The 19898-nt window shown below is 36.0% G+C and overlaps 1 protein-coding gene and 1 long non-coding RNA gene across 3 annotated transcripts; one reads left to right on the top strand and one right to left on the bottom strand.

The window, feature by feature from the left end:
* The first annotated feature begins 492 nt into the window (after window positions 1-492).
* Window positions 493-17702, top strand: LOC119072579. Of its 2 annotated transcripts, XM_037177829.1 has the most exons (7): window positions 493-1139; window positions 3750-4689; window positions 13040-13307; window positions 13374-13656; window positions 16157-16458; window positions 16522-17046; window positions 17117-17702. In XM_037177829.1, the coding sequence occupies exons 2-7, from the start codon at window positions 4628-4630 to the stop codon at window positions 17597-17599; spliced, it is 1923 nt and encodes a 640-aa protein (XP_037033724.1). In that variant the 5' UTR covers window positions 493-1139; window positions 3750-4627; the 3' UTR covers window positions 17600-17702. The 2 variants fall into 2 exon arrangements, with proteins under 2 accessions (XP_037033724.1, XP_037033723.1); XM_037177828.1 differs by lacking the exon at window positions 493-1139 and having other exon boundaries at window positions 3394-4689.
* Window positions 9039-18145, bottom strand: LOC119072625. The gene is made up of 3 exons (XR_005086890.1): window positions 18135-18145; window positions 14209-14216; window positions 9039-9209 (listed from the first exon to the last, which is right to left on the bottom strand). It is a non-coding gene; the product is annotated as an uncharacterized LOC119072625 (long non-coding RNA).
* Between the last annotated feature and the right edge of the window lie 1753 nt (window positions 18146-19898).

The following is a 19898-nucleotide window of genomic DNA, read 5'->3' as shown; positions in this document are numbered from 1 at the left end:
TGTCATATGAAAATGTGTTGTGTCATCAAGGATGTAAGAATCTCTGTATCTCTGAACCGAAACACTGAAAAACCCCAATTCATAAAACATAAAGGACCAAAGAGAATGGAGTTCGGTTAGTTCCCAAAATATGTAGATTTTCTCGCTTATTGATGACCCATCGATCTACATGTGGACTGAGCCAATCACTCACCAGTTTATGTTTTTACTTCTTTTATTAATAGAACCATTGTTGAGTTGGCACATCACGTCAGCAAAATAAAACAGATCATAAATTACACTTGTAACAAAACCGAAACATCAAACTAGTGAAGCAAGATATCGTTAAAAAAGAAATTTATTCCGACCAGGTCACATGTATGTAAATTTTAACCTCTTCAATACTCCCAAGAAAATTTGTGTATAGTGTATAACGGCTCTCTTCGTTTCCCACACCATTCATCCTACTTTTTACGTTCGCTTTGAAACATATTCGGGGAAAATCTCACATTTTATCTAGTAGCACATCGGAGACAGTGAGAGTATGAACGTTCTATACGAAAAATTTTCTTTTTAAATTTTCTATTTGCATGGAATTCATCTCGATCACGCGAGTGTGAACATATTCATAAATCGTTACGGAAATCGAGCACACACTTTTCAGTTTGGTGTGTTGTTCGTTGTTATTATGGACAGTCTATTGTTGAAAGATTTTTTAATTTTTTTTTTCTGTGTGGAGAAACAATAGACAAATTTGTAAATGTGAAAATTAGCATTGAAGTGTTGACACATTTAAAATGAATAGAGAAATCAGTTTCTTTTGTGTTTCGGTTTTTATTATTATTTTGTTCTGTTAAACTAAGCGACAACAGTTTTCAGGGATTTTCACTTTCAATCTGGTGAAAATTCTTTAAAAAGAAAAATAAAAAAACGGCAGAAAAACTGTTATTATATTGTCGGGAGTTATTTTCGTTTTTGTTATATATTTTCATTTAAATACAAAAAAAATTGTGAGTTGTAAAAAAATCGCGCTACATCTCACACAAAGTGAAGGAGGAACAACAAAAACAACAAAAAAATAATTGTTGAATTGAAGACAAACCGTTTAGTATGTTGGTTTTGTGGTGGATATTATATCCGCATTTCCTCGTTACGTCGAAGTGTAGGTACTCGGTAGATTCCCGTAATTAAATTTTCACATTAAGAACACGGAGAGAGAAATCTTTGTGCAAATTACGAAATGCAATTTGGTGTATGGAGCTGTTCGATGCTTTGACGAGAAAAATCGTGGAATTCATAAATGAATAAATCAACTCTTTCAAAATGAATTAAAATGTGATGACAAGTCGATATATTGATTTTAAGACGAAATTAAAAGACGAAGTTGCTGATACAGACTGAACGGCTACGAGACTGCAATAGTGCAATATGTTTAGTTGAGATCAATATATCGAATTTAGTTGAGAAAAAAAATGATTTGAATCAATTATACCACAGCATCGGGACGATTTTTGTCGTTACATTTAATTCATTCGAATGAATGGGGTTCATTGGGACTGGACTCATCGACTTTTAATTACGGTCGATCTTCAAAATGGAAATATATTCTACTTACTGAAAGTGTCTTATTACTTTATTTATAAATTCCTGTTGCATTTCAACAGATTTGTCCTTTTATCCATTTTTACCTACCTATTTGCAGCAATTATTTTTGGAAAACGTTTCACTTATTTTCCATATTTTCTCAAAGTTTGCAACAATTTTCCATATTACAGTCATTGGCAGTGAAATTTCAGCTTGAATTTGCTTCAGCTGTCATTCAGCAATACAATCAATAAACAATAAACAAAATAAAACAAATCAAAACTGTTTATACTAGTTTATAAGGTTGAAGCTGCTACACGCTCGCGTGGTAGTGGTGAAACTGCATAAAGACATACAAACGTTTTTATTGTTCGTGTGGATCAGCTGAAAAACTCAAAACTCAAAACTTTTCCCTTATTTCCAACAATTTTCCCACAAATAAAATTAGGGAAAATTTCGGAAAAATGTGAAAACTTCAGAAAACATAGGAAAACCTTTTCTAAAAAATTGTCCCTGCTTACTTGTCACCTTTTCTAATCCGATGGATTTTTTGACTGACTATATTAACGACCTACGCTCTTCATAATCTTCGACCGTACTTCCCCAAATTTATCATTCTCCGGCCTATCTTAGCCTTGTTGATTTTATTCGTTCGTATTCTCTAACCAACTGTTTCATGTACTGCTTCTTAAGATCCTACTTCCACTCCTTTAAAATTGAATTTTGGTTATCAATTCATCTGATATCGATAGCGATGGCAAAAATAATAGCAAGCTCTGGATAATATTAGTCATTTATATAGTAAAATGCATGTTGAAAAAATTGAAGTACAAGATTAAAAATACGATCAATGAAATTAATAGACCCGATATTAATTCTGGTCATATGCTTGCCGCCTGTAACAGGTAAAACAAGATCACAATAGCCAGAGATCGTCGCTTATTTTCGTTGTTGTTGTCGATAACACATTAACAGTACAGTAGTAAGACTCGACAAAAATTAGGCGCAATGTGCTAAAATGGCCATCTACTAAGACTTTATTCACCCTTGAATTAGGTCGAATGAGGTGATTTGAAATTCATTTTCAAGATGTGTTCCAACATAAATGCCATGTAGGGGGAACACAGGAACTTATGGAATTTAAATTGAAACTTCATTTTGGAAGAAACAGATGCCATATGCTAAACATAGAGTTACAGTCGAGAAATGGCATGATGGCACTATCATTTTTAAACATGTCTGGGCGTCCATGTATTTTTTGGGTGCCGATTAGCATCAGCGCCACCATGTCACCTCTTGAGTATAATCTATGGCGCTAAACATATTATGATGGAACAAAAAATAATTGTTCATCGCCATTCCGCACCTCCTAATTCAATGATATTTTATCATTTAACAGTCGGCGACTTTGAAATGAGCGACACATTTATCTTCAGCTGATCCACTCATGCAAACAAAACTTAATAAGAAATTTAATTGTTATTGAAGCGCATTCCATACCATACTTCCTCGTTGGAAATATTTTGAGTTACAACATGTGTTTTCCTTGAAAACCTACAAAAATTGCAATGTAAAATAAATAATTACCAATCCAGTTGCTTCTTCTGTGATATTTTATAACTGCCACAGTTGAATGAAATGTTTTTTCATGCTGCGCGGCCGAAAATGAGGGCAATTTTTCAAATTTTCTGGGGTTTTCTGTCCTTTGCATGAAAATTCACATGTGTACCTGTTTGGGACGGTTGATTTAAGGCACTTTCGCTTGTAGACCTCACTTTGTCCGGCCTACAATCCTCGAAATTGCCTAAAATCAATCGTCCAAAACAGGTACACAAATGACTATCAATTACAACGAACATTTTTGACCTGTTCGCATTGCATTGACTCCGAACAAAAGGTTCGTCGATTCCGATGAATCTTTACATTGAATGGCGAATTTTAATCGAATCATAACTTTTGATTTATCGATTTAATAAAATAATAAAAAAGCGGCAAATCATTCAGCGAATCCATAATTTTTTTTGGCTATTTATAGGCGCATCGAACAGCTCTATGAATAATGTGGCTGTTGAACTTCGATCGAATAAAGTTTACGTTTTCCACTCAACAATAATTTGTAAATAATATTCTCGAGAATACGGAAAGACGTGTGTTTAATTTCATTTCTACATACAAAATAAATGCAGACACATAAACTATACACAAACGGCAGCATAATATCATCAGAAGAGAGAATAAGAACAAAAAAAAAAATCGGGAAAAATAAAAACAAGGAAAAGCCAAGTGAAAATCGTTCGTGCGTGAGATAGTGTGCGTGGCTGTGTGTTAGTGTGGTTGTTTCCTTTAAAATATAAAAAAAAAAATCTAATTCTTTAAATTAGTGTTTATCATTTCGGTCCAAATGGAAAACATCAACATTCATGACATTGAACATAAACACAAGAGAAATGATTTGTGGCAAATTAAACAAACGAATTGAATGGATTTGATCCGGTATGACAATAAAAACGATGTTGATTTTTCCCACTGAACTATTAACTGGTGTTGTATATTAGTTTTTCGTTTCAAACATACAAAACGGTCGAAGTAAAAACAAAAAAAAAGAAAAAGAAAAAATTTTTACGGAATAAAAAAGAAAATTTTCTTTGGAAATTGGTAAATGTGTTCTGGTTTTACGATTTCTTAAAATTAGGTGATATAATTTATGGTTGTGGAACATATAAATATGCATAAAATATCTAAATTGAAAATGTGTTCTTAAACAGTTCGTTAAGTGCATTTACTGGTAACGGTAGATTAGAGAATTATTAGAGCAACTTTTACACTTTTCCTTTGAAAACTTTCAATTTTCGTTTTTATTTTCTAATTGGATATTTCGAAACAATATCCATCGCACAACATATGGTGGCTATATTAGCGGAAACATTCATTTTAAAAGCATCACTAAACCGAAAGAACACATTATCATATCGTGAAATTGGTGTAAATTTCAAAAAAATAAAAGAGAAGAAGTGAAGAAGAAGAAGAAGAAGAAAAATAAGATCGGAAAATATTTGTGGAATAAATGTTAATTACAAAAATGTTGCGAGAAAGGCGACGACATGCTAATTTTAAACCGAATCGAAAGTAAGTATTAAAAATTTTCATATTTTTCCCCAACACAACAAAAAAAAATCAACATTGTTTTGCCATTTTATTGCTCCCACGCTTTGCATAAAAATGAATTAATATTTTGTATCGGGTTTTTGAACATGCTTGCGAGCCGAGAATTTGTTTTCGTTGCATTTAAATTTTATGCACGACGACGACCTTAGCATGTACAATTATACTTGGGAGAAATATCGAAAACATCGTTTTCGTATAATAATTGTTCTCGGCTTTGCCTGGGTTAACAAAATTCAGACTAATACTTGAACTTTACAACAAACTAATGCTCAAGAGTCTGATGGATGCATATCAGTCTAACATTTTCCGCGGAAGACGATTATATGGACGGCTATTCATCTGTTATATATAACGACGACAACAGTAAATGATGCTCCATGTCTAATGTAGTCTTATATAGCAAAACTTTTGTTTTAACAAATGAAGTAGAAGATTTTGCATAAATCTCTTGAAAATATTCGATGATTGGAAGTTACAGATTCGATGATTGTACACTGACAAAAAAGTTTCAACTTCGAGTTCTTATTATCATCTTGAGGACGATATTACTATCTTCGGATCGATATCAAAATAAATTTTTCTTTTACAAAAAAAATACGAAACAAGGCTTTTCAAAGTTTTTCCATTTACAAGAAAAATGAAGCAAATGTTTGTTTATGCCATTGTCTCCGTTGATAATTTGAGGACACTATTATCATCTTCTGGGCGATACTATCATCCAAGTCGATAATAAACGTGTAGAAAAGTCACGTCTTTGCTATACTAAGCCTACGCCTTCTCGTTAGGGCTCTTCTAACATGTATCATTCCCATAGATACCCAAGTGGCAGATTTTTGGTAAAATTTTGGTTGTTTCCAGTCAAATTTTTTTTGGTAAAAATTATTTGGCAGATGATGAGAAAAACTAAGCCAGCTTGTTTGAACTAAAATTGGGTGTAAAATTTAATTTTTGCGTAACCAAGCTGAAAGCGTCAACTCTAGCGATATCATTCATTTTAGAAATTGTACTTCAAAGACTGCGTCACACTTTTCTCGAAGAGATTTTTGTTGGGATATCAGTCGTTTTAGAAGTTTTAGAACACTGCTTTTTATAACAGTATATAACAGAAATTCGGAAATTTGGCGAAATTTGAAAATTTGGCGAAATTTGAAAATTTGACGAAATTCGAAAATTTGACAAAATTCGAAAATTTGACGAAATTTGAAAATTTGACGAAATTCGAAAATTTGACGAAATTTGACGAAATTCGAAAATTTGACGAAATTCGAAAATTTGACGAAAATCGAAAATTTGACGAAAATCGAAAATTTGACGAAAATCGAAAATTTGACGAAATTCGAAATTTGACGAAAATCTGCCACCATTCAAGAAATATCTCTAAAACCCCAATTGACCCACCCATTTCCAACTTTCGACATTTTTCACAAATGCCCTTCTTTTCTACTCGTAAAACTCTGAGACTTTGCCGAAGAAAGTAACTCTCTATCTGCCACCATTCAAGAAATACCTCTAAAAACATAATTTCCAACTTTCGACATTTTTCACATATGCTCCTCTGTTCTACTCGTAAAACTCTGAGACTTTGCCGAAGAAAGTAACTCTCTATCTCTCATAATCGCAAAAATATTAGTCCTTTCATCCTACGCTCGAGTAGCTCAAAATTTGGTCACTCTAATCACTCTAGCTCAAACGAATCTGCCCCGATTTTTTAAATTATTTTTTTGTTCGAATCGTGTTACGAATACCTTTCATTTGATGGGTCGCACGCCTCTGTAGGTTTCAATACAGCTAAGCTACAGCCGAAAACGCGTTCCCGACCCTTGAAAACCACACTCAGAAACCAAAATAAAACAAAAAGCATTGATACGACGTGATAAGTGTCAAATGTGAAAAGTCCACACCACACATCAAGTGACAAAAAAGCATAAATAACTGTTATTCACGCCAGTGATTTATTGGTTATTTGTGTACCTGTTTTGGACAATTGATTTTAGGCAATTTCGCGGATTGTAGGCCGAATGAAGTGAGGCTTACAAGCGAAAGTGCCTTAAATCAACCGTCCGAAACAGGTGCACATGTAAGTTTTCATGCAGAGGGCCGGAAACCCGAGAAAATACGAAAAATTGCCCTCATTTTCGGCCCAGAAGCATGAAAAAATACGTGTACCGTACTTTTCATGTTTCAAGCACTACTTTCGACACCCTCAGCATGTAATATTATATTACACACTTGTCAGTAAGAAGTCGAGGCTCGCCGAAACTGATAGTGACAAATTTGTACTCTATTTTATCACATAAGCGAAAACGAGACAACAACATAGAACTGAAGTGTAATTTTTGAATTATTCTTCTAGTTAAGTAATTTTGACATCCGAACACCGCGCGTATGTTATAAAATCCATTACATAACTCGATATAAAAAGATGAAAAGTCTCGTTTTTGTGTAATTATTGACCTCGGCTTCGCCTCCGATCAACATTTACTTTTTGTATATTAAGAGTGAAACGGATCTGTATTCTCATCCCTTAATTTTCGAGATGCTTATGCTTACCCCACACACGACCGAAGAGAAATCCATATTTCTAAGTTACGTAAATACGGCTGTTACCCAACACTAACGAGAACGCAATCTGCAACATATTAGCATAGAACACGTAAACTTAAATAGAATGAAATAAATGCAGCATTTATTCGAATTTCACTTTTTTGGCATCCATTCGGTTGGACGCGTTTTTTTTATTTGGGTCAAGTTAAAAGAGTATATCGTAGAATCTACGTTGGAGGTAGGTAGATATGTATCTCCGTATCGTAAAATATGAAATTAAGCGACCGCAGTAATAGGGTGCGTAAATTTTTATATCTTTTAACTGTACATACTTGCTGCCATCTGTAACACTCTCACTCGAGTATATAAAAATCAGACACCAAAGTCAAATATTTATCATTCGTGCACTATTAAAAGTGAAATGGAATTTGGGGCTTGACCTCAATAAAGAAAACAGGTCCAGGTCGATAAGAAAACTTATGTCGCACGTGACAACTATTTGCATCTCTTGACTCGGGTAATTCATTACTCTCAATAGAATTGCCGTAGTATCCGGTTCCGGTAAATAATTGTAATTGATGTAAATACGAGAAATTTATGGAATTACTATGAATCGACTGCAATAGCAATTAGTAATTGAATTACCACCATTTTGGCCAGTTGCGGTTCCCCTCGTTTTACCTCCCGCGTCTCCTTCACACGCGTTACAAGATCTGCAATATGCGGTCCTTTACATAGCAAAAAGTATGTTCAAAGAAATGATGTAAATGATTAGATCAATAATGAAGTAATAGATCCGATGGTCGTAAAACCTCTGATATGCTTGCCGACTGTGAATGATTATTGAGTTACGCAAAATTGATTTGCTACAGCAAGGCAATGCCGAATAGAACAAATTAATGATGTGCTCTTGGAAACCTTCTCGTGTTTCCGTTAAAAATGTGTAGAAACATTATTTACTCATACGATTGAATTGTTTGTAGTTCGATTAACGTCTAGACATTTCATAACGCGTCATTGTCAACCGCTATAGGTAGGTATAATGTTTACTAAGCTAAGTATTCAGCAATTAAAAGTCCGTTTAAATAACATGCACGCACATGTATCAGATGCGAGGGGAAAACAACTAGACAAAATCGTGCCCCACGAATTTCCATTTCCCTGCATCTACTCAGAAGCGGTATCTTAAAACCTGAGCTGGGGTCCAATAAGTGTCTAAGGTTTTTTTGAAGGTATCTCCATAAATGTAAACGCTACGCTTGTAAGTGATACGTCAAATGAAAGGTATTTACAATATCGATCGACAAAAAAAGTTTATGGTAATTGGATGACCAACTAGAAAAAAAAATTAAAACAAAAGCCGCCTGGGTCAGAAACTGTTTCTCTTCTATCCACCTGGGTCAGAGCAAAAGCTGGATCCGCCCCTGAAATAGTACTCTGTTTGGCAGCTGTCGACTTTGATCATGTTTGCTTGAAGTGATGGGCCTACTCGACGCAGTAGTCACAATTTCTCACATAAATTAAGTTTTCGCAACAAGTGACGAACGAATGGTAGGACTTTATGTTGCCTTTATTGCGAAAAACGTTGTATACATATCTATTATACGTTGAGTTACAGACTTTTTTTTTGAGCACTGCGTATTAGACGGAGTGTTCATCTGTTATCGATAACGACGACAAAAATAATGACAAGCTCTGTGTAATATGTACAAAACAGAAACGTTCGACGAACAAGTACTTTCAAAGGTTAAAAAATGGGAAATTATATTCGACCATTATTCTTTGTGGGACGACCACTGGAATTTTTCCTTTTACAAATATTTTAATTCTCTCTACCGTTATATTCATCACATTGGTACCAATTACATGAATATATTGGTAAATTGAATTATTTTTAACGCTCAACCAAAAACTAATAACGTTCGATTATTACCATCCTTAAAAAATTACCTCGAACGTTTTCGAGATCTATGAACCCATTGACAGGAGGTGAGAGACCAAACTACTGACCGTCGTTGTCAGGTTGACTGAATAAAATCATCGTACACTATCGTGTACTCGTCATGAACAATCATGCCCGCACGTTAGTAAGCGGGCGTGACGCAAGTCCACTACCAAAAATGTTTTTAAAAAAAATTTTGAGGACGGCGGAGCATATTTACAGCAATTTTTTGACTTCTCCCCTTTAACTCCAACGACCCCCAGACTAGGATATCTGGAATCTGGGAATCCATACGAGCTCAACGAGCTGTCACACGTTACTGCAGCTTCAAAATTGGCCGAGATATTGAACTTCGAAATATTGATGTTTGTATGAAAATAAGCAAAATCTCGAATTTTCAGATAATACAAATCGCCTACGTTAGTTAGTTAGTTCCTATGGAAAAGTGAATCCAGCAACTCCTAAAGGTTTCTGTAGATTTTCCTGAAATTTTGGTTATAGGCCCAAAATAAGAATGTAATTTTCAAAAGTTGGAAAAAACTCATATCTTGGGAGCTGGAACTCCCCAAAGTCTCCATACAAATGCCATACAAAAGACAATTTGTATGTGTGCGTGTGAGTTGTATATTTTGTTGCATGATATGGATGGTGATGTGGTGAATGGTGTGTGTTGTTTTGGAATGTATTGTTGTTGGAAATTGTTGGGTCATTAAGTATTAACTTCCACTAGGTCGGTTCCCAAATTTTGGGATGACAGATGATTCCTCTGGCAGTACCTAACTTCCATCGGATTTTTTGATGGATTTGGGTTATTTTCGACATTAGTGAGGTGTTCCAAAGTTGGTTCCTAAATTTTGGGATTACAGATGATTCCTCTAGCATTTCCTAACTTCCATCGGATTTTTTGATGGATTTGGGTTATATTCGACATTAGTGAGGTGTTCCAAGGTTGGTTCCTAAATTTTGGGATGACAGATGATTCCTCTGGCACTACCTAACTTCCATCGGATTTTTAGAATGATTTGGGTTATATTCGACATCAGTGAGGTGTTCCAAGGTTGGTTCCTAAATTTTGGAATTCAGACTGATTTCTCTAGAATTTTTTAACTTCCATAAGGTTTTTTGATGGATTTGGGTTATTTTCAATATAAGTGAGGTACACCAAGATTGGTTTCTAGATATTGGGATTCAGACTGATTTTTCTAGCATTTTTTAAGTTCGATAGGGTTTTTTGATGTTGTCGAAATGACATACTTACAAAAGTGGTGATATCACTCAAAAAACGCTTAAAGGGTAAATGTGACGCAATTCCTTTATCTTACTTACAAAATAACTGATATCGCAGAAGGTGACGCATTGTGCGTCGTACGCAAAAGTTTTATCAACAAAAAATTGACTCAAAAAATTTGTGAAAGAACATTTTACAACAAGAAATTTGCGTCACAAGTGGCAGATGTTGAGGAACGTATTGTTAGGAAAATGGTTGAAAAATGTACTGAAAGAATTCAAACGGAAGTAAACCGAATCATCTGCCACTTGTGACGCAAATTTCTTGTTGTAAAATTTTCTTTCACAAATATTTTGACTCAATTTTTAGTTGATAAAACTTTTTGTCACCCTCTGCGATATCAGTTACTTTGTAAGTAAGATAAAGGACTTGCGTCACCTTTACCCTTTAAGGTTTTTTTTGACTGATATTAGGCACTTAAACAAAGACTTCTTTTTTATCAATAAAGGAAAAATGTTTGCAATATTTGAATACAGTCGGCGACTTTTAAATAAGTGATGCATATTTTTCAGCTGATCTACTCATACAAACAAATGTGCTGATGCTTGTTTATTGGGTGAATAATGCAAACGCATGCGCGTGGTAATGGTAAAACCGTTTAAAGACGTAAAACCATAGTTGTTCGTATGAGGAGTGGATCAGCTGTAATGGATTTGAAATGTTCACTACACTGTATACGATAGTATGGAATGTTTTGTTCACTATATCGAAGCTTCTCAAAATTCATCTGCAGTATACACAAATTTGTGTTTCTTTCGTTCATAAAAGGTCAACTTCGGGCTAAAAGAAAAATTGATATTTTCTCGAATAAAATTTCTATGTTGTTTGTGTATACTGAGAAACAATATAATCAACGAAAAATAAAAATAAACAGAAAATGAGACTACAAAAAGAAATCAATTCCGAATCTCAGATATTCTCTCGCGTCGTTCGATAAGTATTTCTCGTCGATTTATTTTTGTTCCCCGCAGCGTTTTTTTTTCTCCGTGTGTTTATTTATTCTAATCCTCTATCGGAACGTCGTGTATTTTGAATCATTATTATAAACAAAATGCACATAAAAATTTGAAGAAAAAAAAATCTTTAAAATTTAGAATTCAAACATTCGTCGTCTCAACTCTACACAAACGAAGGATTTTAAAATGTATAAACAATGTTCTAGAGACGATGAGTCTGTCTTTGAGAAATTAGTAGTGTTAGGAAAACGATAGATTTTGTTCGTTGGTATGTAACACTTGGAGTCATTGGTTCATTTATTAGACACAAAACACTCATTCACTCACTGGCTCGCTTTTTGTATCAAAAAGCTGTTTATGTTTACAAGCTTAATGATACGAAAACACTCGAAATCAAGCGCCGAACGTTATTCGAAAGGATTGTTTTTTTGGAGAGCAAATAAACGATGTTCGTAGTACTTGCAAGAAGTCCAAGGAGGGAAAACACACCTTTTGTAAGGTGTCTATAGTTATTTGTTGACCTAGGGAAGAAAAGTTAGAAATTTTGTTTAGAGCGTAGCGAGGGCCACAAGACACCCAAGAAAATGAAATTTCCTACTTTTTTGCCGAGGTCAACACAACGTTTTTCGCAACAAAGGCTGCTGGAGTTTCTGCTGAGGGAAAAAATGACTATTTTCGCGCCTGCGTTGTGGATTTTTTTTAATGCCTTGGGCATTAATTTCGGAATTTTTCTCGTAATTTAGGCCCCCAGCAAGAAATAGTTATTTGTGTGAGCGAACGAAGTGAGGGCTACATGCGAAAGTGCCTAAAATCAATCGTCCAAAACAGATACTCAAAAAAATTTTCATGTAAGGGGTCGAAAACCCGAGAAAAATCTCGAAACTCCCTCATTTTCGGCCCCGACACATGAAAAGTTGTATACGCATACGTTGTGGACGATTGATTTTAGCAACGCACTTCAAGCAAAATTGCTATTAAAGACAGCTGTCAAAAAGAGTACTATTTTCTATGAAAAAATTGCCCAAATTTTTTTACAGTTCTAAAATTTCTTCGATACACTGTCCAGTTTCAGTACCCTATTTAGAGTACCACTCATGCTTGAAGTGCGTTGATTTTAGGCAATTTCGCTTGTCACCGTCAACAACTAGCGAAATTACCAAAAATATACCGTCTGTATTTGTATACCTTCACCAAGTGATGCAAATATCTAATAATGTTGAGATTGATATGGTCAGTAGTTCGGGTATTCTCAACGAACCAGACATTCTCCATTGGATATTATTCCACTATGAGTCCCCCGTGGCCTAGTAAAATTATAATATTTGAATGCTAAAGCTCAGAAGTTCACTGAAGCGTCATTTCCCACTAACCCTTTGAGGTAGCTTACCGAGAGTGCTACGGTATTTGGTCAGATTATTGGTCACTATTTAGTTTATAGACGAGTAGATTGATAAAAAAACACAACGTCGTTAGTTAAGATGCCTATTAACGCGAAACAGGGTTGGGCTGCGCCAATTTTTTAATTCTAATTTACGGGTCAGTTCGAAAATCCTAATCGAAATTTAAATTTTCTTGTTCAAGATTGGATCGAAAGTCGTCCCGTGGTATGCTCTATGAGAATGAAGAACTTCGACTGCGCACGATAAACATAAATGCGGAAGTTGACCGAGGCCAATCGGATATCAGAAAATTGCGCAGAGAAAACGACCAACTACGTCGGGAAATTTGGTGTCTGCGCGATGAATATGATAAGCTGGACAAATTATTAGGCGGAAATCGTAGTAAAGATCTCACCACACCACCGTCAACCACCAGACCTGATGGCGACGATAAGGAATACTACAGTGATGTATATAATACAGCGACGCAATGAGCACATCATTTTCATTTTTCAGTAAAATCGATTCAATTGCAGGATAGCAACTCATGTGATACTAGCAACGAAGAAGAGGATTTTTCGGATAAAGAGACAGCTGACAATCATCAAAATGCTCAGAAATCTCGCGAAAATCTTCACGTAAACTTTGATCATTTATCGATTGTTTCCGAGGAGAATACACCCAACTGTGATGAAACATTGTCCAGCAGCACCGGTCAAAGCCATGGCAATGAAACGCCGATGGCCGAATTTCAATCGAATATTCCGTCGCTGGCCCATTTCGAAAATCTTCGATATGATGAAATTGGACCGAATTTAGGTAGGTTCGTGTATTCGTTATGAGAATAGGAGATTTTGAAACTATTTTCACGATAAATAAATCCCATCAACCTTGATCATGGCAAATGTTAAAAAATGAATTTCAGTTTTTTTACTAAATCATTTCACATGCATGAGTGTTTATGCTAACGTAAAAAAGAATCGAAGTCAATAAAAAATTGAGTTATAAGCATAGCTGTGTAAACAAACACACCGATGATGAAAGAGACATTATACGATCGATCGATCGATCGATTCTAATAATTTTATTCTCTTGAGTTACTAAGAAAATTACTCGGAAAAAACTCGTGGATTTTTGGCATAGCACTTTCAGACTAACAGAGTGGTTCTTTTGAGTACATACCAACCGCAATCGGACACATTTTCCAGCGATTTTTTTTTATGATAGGGTCCCCTGAAGCCAAATTTTCTTTTTTTTTTGAAAATTCCTTGATGCTTGTGTGCCGAGTGAAAGGTGGTCGAAAACCGAAAATATGCATTTTATATGGATTGGATTGGATTGTATTGGATGGGAAGGGGGTTAGCCCAGCACCTAAGCCTCTAGTGGGCCTGTTGTGCTATTGCACAAGTCACTTGATCATATGAATTGTGATTTTTCATCATATCTCTTCGGACTCAGATAGCTCTCACAAATCGACCGTGTAAACGTCCCATACGTTGTGAATTCTCTAAGCCACGAGTGGTATGCGAAGACCACAACCATCACTAATGACTCATGCATTTTCCCAATGAGCGACTAGTCGATCATAGATGGCGCTTACCCTTCAGTCTGTTGTATATTGTGAATTGTGTCATTGACATTGTGTCAATATGGCGTGATTGTTGCGAAGAAATCGAATATTGGATTTCTTTGAAATTTGCGACTTTGTTACGGTCGTACAGCCATTAGATAACTAATAGCGAGTGCTTAATCACCAAGTGATTAGAATAAAACCAGGCAAGCATTTTTGCACCGGGAGTCGAACCCGGGACCTCTTGGGTCTGAGTCCTATGCTCTACCGATTGAGCTACCTGGTTGCATTTTATATAGTGATCTTCTTGATGTTCGTAGATCCTCGAGTAGAGGATGTTCGCCTCACATTTATGCTTCATAGGTATAATCATCGTGTCATTTAACATGCATTTTCGGTGTCATTAGAAACCTAAGACCAGTAGCAATCAGGAGAAGCAGTTTTTTGGTCTTTCTGTAACTCTTCCGCTCCAGGGCAACCATACAAATTTCGCCGAAATATTCGTATCTTTCCCCATACTTTTAACCCCTCGTAACTCAGTGTGGATGAATTTTAAACTCAGCAAGACCCTATTTGCACCGAAAGGACAAAATTACCTTTCAAATGTCAGAGACGGCAAGCATAGTAACTGCATCTATTACTTCATTTGATCGAAGATTTTCTATAGATTGATTTCAGAAATCTTTTACTTCATTTGTTTTGAAGACGCTTTTTGCTATATAAGACCTCTTCAGTCAGAGCTTGTCATTTCTCATTACTGTCGATAACAGATGACAGCCGTCTGTAACAGGTTAAGAAAAATGCAAAAATGCATGTTTTCGGTTTTCGACCACCTCTAGGCACACATAAAAAAGCTCACGGAGATATGAAGACGGGCAATCTGTGAATCTAATCACGAAATGGAACTATTTTTAGGAAAAGATTTTACTAATTTTTCCAGAATTTTCCAAAATTTTCACAACAGTTTCACGTAATTTTCCTAAATCATTTTTCGATAAAATTTTGAGGCGAATTGGAAAAATGTTTTACCTGGGACTGACACTTCTCGTGCATCACTGGAACCACCTTGAAGATACCTCACAATTATTGAGATTATTTAAGGTCAGGTTAAGGCGCCTTACACGCAATGTAGACATTACAGATGTAAAACGCCTTAAGCTGGCCTAAATATATTTCACAGACGATTGATCGGAATCCCATCCCATCATCGGATGGTGTAAGTTCGATTGTTCGATGCAGCTAATATTCACAAATTGTTGGGAACCATTAACCTGTCACAGACGGCAAGCATATTAACAGTTTTACTATTCAAACTATTACTTCATTTTTTCGAAGATTGATTTCAGAAATCTTTTACTTCTTTTGTTTTGAACATGATTTTTGCTATATAAGACCTCATCAGTCAGAGCTTGTCGTTTATTCTTGCTGTCGTTGTCGATAACAGATGATAGCCTGTGATAGTCAGTGCGACATCAATTTCGTTCAGCAGTTTTTCAGCTGGTCCACTCATATAAACAAATCTGCTCATACGTCTTTATACGATTTATCACTACCACACTACCTGTGTGTAACTTCTTTATCCCTTGTTTGTATGAGTGTACGAGCTGAAAACAGTTGAAACTAATTCACGTCTAAATGGTTAAAGCTAAAGTTTTGATAAAATTGGCTGCTTAACTCTAATTCCAGTCCCAGAGATCCTGTACTTGACTTGACAACACGCATCACAATGTACGGTTTCCCTATTTGCAGATTCATCAGGCGAAATACAACGCAGCACATCCACTCCAACCACCGGCGAAACAGTAATATCGGTGAATGGTTTGCATACGCCAGACGTACAACGTCATTCCAAAAGTGGGTTCAACCCATTCAATTTTCTTAAGTCTGCGATCAAAGTTCAAAATCGAGTCGGTCCGGCTGACTTGTGCGTTAGTAATGTAATTCCATCGACAATGGCACACGAAGAAGGGACCATCAAAGCCGAACCAATTTACGCACAGGTACAAAAGGCATCCAAATCGAATGGAGCCTGCAGTCCAGGAGTTTTTCAGGTAATATCTCGAGTCGTTTTAGAGTTTGTGAATCTTCTCTTACGCCAATTTTTGTTGTTCCAGAGAGGAGGAAATCTGGAAGACCTGCTTCAGGATATCGAGCTACTTTCGTCTGACATTCAACAGATGCAAAAGCAGAACCAACAATATCATTCACATTTATCGCTAAATCGCCTGCCCACATCCAACGATTCGATTCCAAAGCCCAAATCAAATCTGCTGCAGAACAAAGCGTTCCGTTCCGAAATGAATTTAATGTTGTCGTTTGAAGGCGATCAGCCAAAAATTACACCACTTGCTTCCACGACTCAAGACTCTCCACCACCAACGCTGCCAAATCCGATGATTTTACTTCCGCCAACATTGCCGTACACTGGCTTCGAAGAGGACCTAACGAGACCAGACAAAGCATCGCCGTCGTTGGAACCTCCTGAAGCCAAGGAAAATGGTTTCGCTTTGATTCGACGGCGATTGTTCAATAAGAAGAATAATATTCCACAGGAAGCTCCGAAAATCGTGGTAGAGAAGCCTCCACTGGTACTAAAACGAAACGATAGCCATAGCAGTTCGTCGGAACAGAATGCTGAAGTAAATAATGTTTTTTAAAGAAATATATTTCCACTCAATGGAAAACTAAACGAAACTTTCCTTAGTTTAGGTGCCACAACAAAAGCCATTAAAACCACCCGAAACTAGACGTAAATCGCGTCGCATTTCGTTAAATCTGAACGGCAGCGCTATCGCAGAAAATTCCAGTAAACTGAAACACAGCACCAAATTAAATCGTCGAGCTAGCCACGCCGATCATCACCTCGACGATGTTCCAATATTCCTCAATGGAATGAATGGAATTAACATTCCCGGTATCATGAACTCATCAATTAAGCCACCGAAGCACAATCATCGAAAAATGAGCCAAGATTCGGTCAAAATGAAAAAAGGTCGACGTCACTCGGACGGTGGTAGTTTGTTGGGTCATGACAGTGCCTATGAGTTCGGAACATCGATGTCGGAACGGTACAGTAACAGTTTAGAATCATCCAGGGAATCGTCGACGAGTTTAAATATTCCAACGAGACGGGTGTCGTTCGGTAAAAAGGGAGGAAAGATTCCGTGGTGCGGTTGTTGGGGAATAATTTAAGGTTTATGAAGTGATTGAATGGATGTTGTATTTTGCCGATATGGTACAAGAAGTAATAGAATTATTGACGGAATGGAGACAATCTTAAAATGGATTAAAAATCATTTTTTCAATGAAATTGCAAAAGTTTTTATTCAACCTGTTTTAGACGGCTGTCACCTATTAACGACAACAATAGTAATAATAAACGATAAGCTCTGACTAAAGAGGTCTGATATAGCAAAAAGCATGTTCAAAATAAATGAAGTAAAAGATTTCTGAAATCAATCTATGAAAATTTTTGATCAAATGAAGTAGGTTGATGCTATTTGCACAATGTGCGAATAGTCACTTTATAATACTTTGGCTATTTGCACACGGTGCAAATAGTCTCTTTATAATACAGTTTCTCGGTGCAAATAGCCAAAGTATTATGAAGAGACTGTTTGCACACTAAAAGTAAGCTTCACTCACTTCGTTAATATTGTCTTTCGAAGAATTTTGTAAAATGAAATATCACTCCTTGTATAGAAGGAGTAACACTCTTCATTGTTACATTTTGTAGAAGAAAATGTCACTCCTTTTTCTGATGTACTGGGTAGATTTTGTAATAGGAGGCATCAATCTTTTTCGAAACATTTTCGTAACGTTAACTATTTCTTGAACTATTTATCGATTGAAATTGAAAGATACTTGCAAGCTGATTCACTTGTATTTTCTTTCCAATCGTTGTAAATTTTCTTGCAGCCTTTTCAGTTGGCTGGCCGAATTATTATTTTTTTTCATTTATGGCTTTTTCTTAACAATTTTCTTACCGAAATATATGTAATATGAAAATGTTTCAATAATATAAGTTACTAAAATTGACAATTTTCGGTTTCCGTGAAATAAATACAGTTTCTGGTACCAAGTTCTTCAGTGTGCAAATAGTCACTTTGGTCAACTTTGGAACAGATTCAGTTTCTAGAAATGGTTAAAGACTTGGAAAAGGCTCGCTGCACACGGTGCAAATAGTCACTACGTGATAGGATAACCTTGAACGATGGATCAAGAACGCTGCGAAATTCGTCGCTAATCCGGATTAATGCATACCAACGGGAATACCAGACATATTCGCCATTCAATTTTGCCTGTCGTTTGTTCAACTTGGCGGCGACTCATGTGGATCCGACTCTACCATCCCGCGAATTTCGACGCTTTGTAACGGAACTCGATGATTCGACGTTCGGCACTTTTGCTACCTGTTAGGTGTTATATTGAGTTTGTTTGAGTTATTTTTTTCTGTTAAACTTCCGTTTTCTTTCTTTAAGAAACTTAAGTTTTCGTTTTAGTTTAGACAGTGCCATTTCTGGCTAACTTTGATTATTTTTTACTTTTTGAATTTAGACGATGCCATTTTTGGCTATTTTTGTTATTATTTGTGATATTCCTTTTTTGCTATTTTTTCGTTTTGTTCTTTCTACCAGCCGGCTAGCGGTATAGCTGTTGTTTTTGATTTACTTGTTTGTTTTTGGATTGCTCTTTTTTTATCTTTTTTTGTACTCTTTTTGATCTTGTATTCAATGTCGGCTAGAAGATAGTAGACATCAATAAAAGGAAATTCATTCATTCATTCATAATACTTTGGCTATTTGCATACGGTGCAAATTGCAACTGTTTTTTTCAAGAGACTATTTGCACCGTGTGCAAATAGCCAAAGTATTATAAAGTGACTATTTGCACCGTGTGCAGCGAGCCTTTTCCAAGTCTTTAACCATTTCTAGAAACTGAATCTGTTCCAAAGTTGACTATCCTCTCTGATGTTCTTCTTCATCACGAAAACTTTTGTCAGAACGTGAAGGACAGTCGTACTCAGCAAAGGACATGCGATTTTAAGCGTAGGTTCCTTCCACACAACAGAAATTTCATGCGAAATACCCATTGTGAGAGACAGTACAATTTATAAATGCTTTTGTTGGTGCGTCACATTAGAAACAACGACACTTGATCCAAGGCTGTATGCTTTGAAGAGGTCACGCGGACCGCCATTTTATTACATACGCGGGAACACACCACTTCTGATGATTTTACATGTAAAACATTTCACCACATCATCAAGACGACAAGAATCATCAGTGTAGGTGAATTTTTGTATGAAATCGGCCCAAAGTATAGGTCTGTTCCACGGCCATACGAATTGTCAAACTACTGTCAAATTTCATCCATAGAGACATAACCTCATCAATATTTGTATGAAAACCGAGCTCTGTGGATGAAATCGTGTTCGTGCGGCCAGTCAAATTTCGTGTTTACAGTTACTTGGAACAAACCTATACAGCCT

The sequence above is a fragment of the Bradysia coprophila genome (assembly GCF_014529535.1).
Source record: "Bradysia coprophila strain Holo2 chromosome IV unlocalized genomic scaffold, BU_Bcop_v1 contig_84, whole genome shotgun sequence".
Classification (NCBI taxonomy): domain Eukaryota; kingdom Metazoa; phylum Arthropoda; class Insecta; order Diptera; family Sciaridae; genus Bradysia; species Bradysia coprophila.
Note: the sequence above shows the minus strand (reverse complement) of the source record. Positions and strands in the feature narration are given on the sequence as shown.